This window comes from Spodoptera frugiperda, chromosome 25, assembly GCF_023101765.2.
Source record: "Spodoptera frugiperda isolate SF20-4 chromosome 25, AGI-APGP_CSIRO_Sfru_2.0, whole genome shotgun sequence".
Taxonomy (NCBI): Eukaryota; Metazoa; Arthropoda; class Insecta; order Lepidoptera; family Noctuidae; genus Spodoptera; species Spodoptera frugiperda.
In genome coordinates, this window is record NC_064236.1 from 12,223,849 (window position 1) to 12,230,231 (window position 6,383).

At 33.7% G+C, this 6,383-nt stretch overlaps 1 protein-coding gene across 1 annotated transcript; it reads left to right on the plus strand.

Annotated features, from left to right (window-relative positions):
- The first annotated feature begins 732 nt into the window (after positions 1-732).
- Positions 733-2,457, plus strand: LOC126912370 (uncharacterized). The gene has a single exon (XM_050704150.1). It carries the CDS (start codon positions 748-750, stop codon positions 1,951-1,953), a length of 1,206 nt encoding a protein of 401 aa, XP_050560107.1. The 5' UTR covers positions 733-747; the 3' UTR covers positions 1,954-2,457.
- The last annotated feature ends 3,926 nt before the right edge of the window (positions 2,458-6,383 follow it).

Below are 6,383 nucleotides of genomic sequence, written 5' to 3' on the forward strand. Positions count from 1 at the left end.
ACAGCTATGGAAATCTTAAACCTCCGAAGGAATTCATAAAATATGTAGGTTCCAACATTAAATATAATTATGAAAATATACAACGTGATCACCCCTTCAATTGTGGACATCTATGTTTAATTTTTTTAAAGAATTTTTGGTATAATCAAGAAATAAAATAAACAGGATCATATAAAAGAGTTCAGTATGCAAGCATGTCTACTACGGTTACAATCTCTGGAAATAAATCAGAACTGGTCTCGTATTTTCAACCACCTCTTCATTTATCTGATCAATACGAGTGCGGTTTACTATACTTTTCAGTATTAAAAACAAGACCAAACGTGCCCGTTAATAACAGCAGTTTAACAGCTGTAATCAGAATCGAATGTGATCTTGTGCACGGTTCATATTACAACGGATTACCGACTCATTTTATTCATGAATTTATATCTGATACTGCTCCAGGTCGCAGCTACACAGAAATACCTCAGAACGTTATTTACTTCCCAGTGAACAAAAATATAATTTCATCCATATCTGTCAGGATTGTAGATCAGTTTGGTTCCTGTATTGACTTTGGTGAAGAACATATTCAATTACGTCTTCATTTAAGAAAAGCAAAATGATAGTATATAATAAAAAGCCTCCAGTGAAAATAAAACGTCCTATTCCGTCAACAACCGTTAAGGTGCCCAGACGTAAGAAAAACGTGAAGAAATTGACTAAATCAAATAAAGATTTTCTTAAAGCTTTAGGGTTTAAAGTATGAGTATACTACAGATTACTGATTTACCACACTTTGATAGTTCAATCGAAAGCTATGAAGTCCATTCATACAATCCCTACAATAACAGCTTTAGAGAAAACGATGAAATCAGAATCCCCATACATCAGCAAGACATATACGTGCTACCGTCAGCCAGTTCAATCTACATCGAAGGCCAGGCAAAGCTGTTCGGTAAGGATGGGCATCCGAGCAAGAAACCTGTTACGTTCACTAATAACCCTGTTATGTATTTGTTCCAAGACATCAGATACGAAATGAATGGAATTGAAATAGATCGTATAAAAAATTCCGGAATAACATCAACAATAAAGTCATACATCTCATTCAATGAAGCAGAAAGTAAAGTTGCTGCATTGTGGGGTTGGAATTTAAACGGGTTCCAAAGTGATGGGCATTTTAGCGTTGTGGTGCCATTAAATAAGATTTTAGGGTTTGCAGAGGATTACAATAAAATTGTAATAAATTGTAAACACGAACTTATATTGAATAGGAGTAATTCTAACTTAAATAGTATTATTCTTACTGATGAAAACGTCCAGCTTCAAATAGATATACAAAGGGTTCAGTGGAGAGTACCACATATAAAAGTTTCAGATAGAGAACGTTTAACACTTTTAAAGCATTTAGAAAGAGATAAAGCTATTCAGATGGCTTTTAGAAATTGGGATTTATATGAGTATCCTTTACTACCTAAAACCACAAAGCATTCTTGGTCAGTAAAAACTGCTTCTCAATTAGAAAAGCCCCGGTATGTAATTTTTTGCTTGCAGACTAATAGAAAAAGTAATAAATCAAAAGACAGCTCAGTATTTGATCATTGTGATGTGACAAATGTAACGCTATTTTTGAATTCTCAATATTACCCTTATGAACCTTTAGGTTTAAAGTTTTCTGAAAACAAGTACAGTATATTATATGAAATGTATGTGAAATTTCGTCAGTCGTATTATAGCAGCCCAGTCGATCCCTTGCTTGATCTGAAAAATTTTAAAGAAAAAGCACCACTTTTTATCATAGATTGTTCAAGGCAAAATGACTGTTTAAAAACAGGCCCGGTAGATGTAAGGTTGGAATTTGAATGTTCAACATTAATACCAGATAACACAACTGCCTACTGTTTAATTATTAACGATCGACTTGTGGAATACAAACCGTTAAGTAACATTGTGCGCAGGCTATCATGACTGCAATTGTAGATGTTCAAGGTTTCAAAACAGAAGCTAATGAATTTATAATAAAGGAGATTGCGATATTATGCGATAAAAAAATACAGGTATTTCTAATAAAACCTCCATTTCCATTTTACGATTTGACTAAACAAGAACGTCGACAAGTAAGTTGGATTGAGCGCAATAGAAAGATATACTGGAATGAAGGAATTGTGCCTTACTCAAATTATCAGAATTTGGTTATAAATATTTTAAGAGATAAATGTGTTTATGTCAAAGGTTCAGAAAAAGTGTCATGGTTAAGAAACATTGTAAATAGTACTAATGTTAATAACTTAGAAGATAAAGGTTGTCCTAGTTTATTAAACTTATATGAAGAATATGAAAACTCTCATGATCTGTATAGCTGTATTTATCATGATTCAGTATGTGCATTAAAAAATGTTCTCTGTTTAAATAAATGGCGTATAGACAATGTAGTATAAACACTCTAAGTAACTAATAAATTTTTGAAATAAATATTTTCTTGTTTTATTCCTTAAAGGTCGATTATATAGTAATTCCCACAGTTCATGGTTTAATTTTCGAACAGATGATCGAATCAAACGTATTGGCTAAGTGATGTATTGTTATTGAATACGATATTCACATTACGATCTGCATAAGCGGTATAATTGGGGGCTTCTGCATCGCGCAGCTCGAGCGCCGCGAGAGCAAGTGATGCAGAACCCCCAATTATACCCTACTCTAGTTTCAGTAATACAAATCAAATTAAGCTTCGATGTGTGGACTCGAAACACGGGTAATGAGCGAAAAAGCATAATTATGTAAACGTTGTTAATTTTTGATAAAAAAATACTAACGTATTTCTTTCTTTAAACAAAAATATACTTCTACTAAAAGGAACGTACTTTACTACAAGTTTTTCTTTAAATATATGTAAATTACAATTAATTAATAAAAAGTAATTTACATGCATAGATACAAGATATTTCGTTAAGCGTTTTCACCTTGCCAACTTTAAGTGTTGTGAAACTGCATGTTAACAATGCAAATAATAAATATACATTACAAAAATACTGTAAAATATACGTTAGCTATGAAGTAAAGTACATACTTAACGCTTTCTACTATATACGAATATAATTTGTGCATTTTTGGTAAACAAGTGTTTAGCCCCGACTTCGTAAATTAGGTATGATTTTTAGACAGATTTTTAATATGTTTCCTAAAGTTTCCTTACAATATTATCAAACCAAGAAAAACTTGAGGATCCGAATTGAGAAAGGTGGGTCCAGGCGTTCGTGACTTATGTTATCCTTTTTTTATTAGGTACGTATTTCATACAGAAGATATAATAATTCACTAGCTTAAAACTAACCTTATGTAAGTATTATGTATAGACATCACCTAAAACCATTTAATTACAAGCAAAATGAGTTTTATATTAAAAAATCTTGAGACTCTACTGCCAGATAAATGCTCTATCAAATTATCCACAGAAAGCGGAACATTTAAAAAGGTAAATTAAACGTCTCGTTCCTCGAACAAAGAGTTATTCGGTAAAGCGCCGTGTCGGCATACATAAGGCGCGCCGGGATGTCATTAGCGAAAGCTCGGCCTTTCTAATGCCTAACTGCGCACCGCCTCCCATTGTCGCCGCAATAATGAGCAACTAACGATTTAAGCCCCTGCACTCCGTTCATAATGAACTAAATGCAAAGATTTCGATGAAAAAGAATACCAACTAGGAATTTCGTATGACAAAAGAAACATCACATTCATTTATTGAATCGATACGAAACTTTGTTCTTTTATTGCATAGTCCAATAAGAGCGCAGAAATTTAACGGCAGGAGAAATGTTTTAACGAGATTTACTGATATGTGCTGTTGTTTTTTATCTCTTGTAGTTTCAACTGTTGGAAGCATTTTGCACGATATCGCACTAGGCATTAAACTGTATAATATGATTCCATTAACAGCAACACTTAAATTGGTTGGAAATTCTTTATTCAGTTCCTAATGGATATGACAAAAAGGATTGGACTTTTATTTAGTGCTTGATAGTTTTCGCTTTTTCTTTGAATGATCTGAATCTTCACTTAATCAATCTCGTGCTAAATACTGAACGCTCTAGTTTGAAAATGCGACGTAACTATGACTGAAATTTCATTGTTCTGAAATCGCCAAATACATTCGATTTGGTTTACATTCAATTTACATGGAAGGTGATTTTAGCTCGTTCTTCACCAAAATATCTTTTAAATTTTACGGACGGTATGGAGGTTTTACAAGATATTAAAATAAAATCTAACTCAAAGTCAAAAAGGAAATTCATTGACTTTACCGCTAAACACAAATCAGTGTCTTTCGGAAACCAGAACCGGTGGTTACCTTACTCAGAAGGTTTCACCTTCTGAGTTTCCTTACGCCCCCAAAAGCCTAATTAAGATCTATTATATTCACAGAAACAAATAACGTTACACTCTCGGTGTAACTTGTAGAATTTCAAGTCCATTAATCGGCCTAGGTAAGCATAGGTACGAGCTATTCAAGTTAAAATAATAATCTTAATGTTTTTAACACACAAGAGGAGAGAAGCAGTCGTCTCTCGTTTTGTTTGCTTTACACAAAATGTGATTGTCAGTAAGCGGTACATTTAAGATGTATTTGAGGGTTTTTATCTGTGGTGGCTCAAAAGACAAACGAAATCCCACCTCGTGTTTATATTCGTGTGATTTATCAACACTTGCGGATCAGCGTCGTCAAGCTTTTAGATGATCCCATTATATTAAACGTACCCAATGTTTATTTTACGCTATTGCTTTCAAAGTTCGATAGGTTTGGGCATAATGTTACTATGGGTTTTAATGAACGTTATAGGTAGGTTAACATTGTACTTAGGTACTAGATATCTTAAACCGATTGAGCTGAAAACCAAAGAAGCATATTTTGACGCGGCATGAGTACCCATAAAACATTACATTACGCTTATTACGACCGCTTACAAAAAAAAAAATACTTAGAACATCTTTAATTTTTGTTAAGTTAATTATGAAGTAACATTGCAACTTTAATATTACAATTGAAACCACTTCCGATATAAAATATTCCTCTAGCCACTGTAAAATGCATGGATACTCTCATCCAATGATTTTGAATTTAGTGCGTCCTGGTTTATTCACAGGTTACCTAATTTTGATCGACTAGACTAGCTGGATAGCCAACACTGATTAGTAACACTGGGAGCTAATTCTTGTTACCGCTTTGGACATTAACGCCTGAATACTGAAATGCTACTCAATTTTAAGTTGTACTTTAATATTGTGCTATCTCTGTCGTTTACAAAGATTTTTTAGGGACAGAACTATATTTGAGAGCGTTTTAAAATTGAGTGATGTTTGAGTATTTAGCCATAAATGTATTTGAAGAATAATGATGCCTTCTATTTTTCCTGAGAAATGAAGCCTGGGTCTTTTCAAGGTCAGAGTGAATAGGTACTTTCTAAGTCTGTGTGCTCCATCTTCGGCCACATCTTTGCTTCGCCGTCCTGGCAGTAAGCAGGTTGGTGGTCCAACGCAAACCTTATCAAAGTTAAAGAAAAAGAAAATAAATGGTACTATATCATAACAGTACCGAGGTAATGGTAACATTTATCGGGAAACTGCATCTTTGTTGCGTAAGGGATAAACTGTCGTTGATTATGGTAGTTCACGTTCAATTAGTGTTTCGAAAACAATAATGTAATGTATATTATAATGTTGCACTAACTAAGGCACGTACATGTGTTCAACGACGTTGATCACTTTGCATTTATTTTTGAGTCTGCATTTCTTACGTCTTCTTTCACCATTACCATCCGTCGCCATCTACCCATTTAGATGTTTGATAAATAAGTAAAAGCAACATAAAATAACAATTGTAAAAATAAAACATCAATTAACGGCGCATTCACCATCAATTTACCGATCGGTAGATTTGGTTGGACCACAGGTAGAATTTTGACACATTTTGTATGGAGCTTATGTCAAAATTTAACCGCTGGGTACTGCTTTTTATATTTTTAAATTTATTGATCTAATTAATTATTGTAATCAACAAGTAAAGGAAATAAATGAATGAACAAACTTTCATAAGACAATTTACTATCTTCCCCGTACCGCCGACTACTAAATTCAGAATTTGATGTTCATTCAAATGTGTCTGTAACAAGAATGCTGTCAAATGCTGACGTGAGTACGTTACCTCGCGCCGGGTGCATTAGTGGTAACGAAGTGAGGACATTGTTTATTCAATAAATGGGTAGATTAGTATCAGAGGTGGATAATGATAATTTATGCTGTCCTATACTTCAATTAGATTTCGCTTTAGGCGCTCCTCTGCTAACAGAATTTCGTATAATGTCATAATGGCTGATGCCGTGACAATTTGAAGATATCTGTAC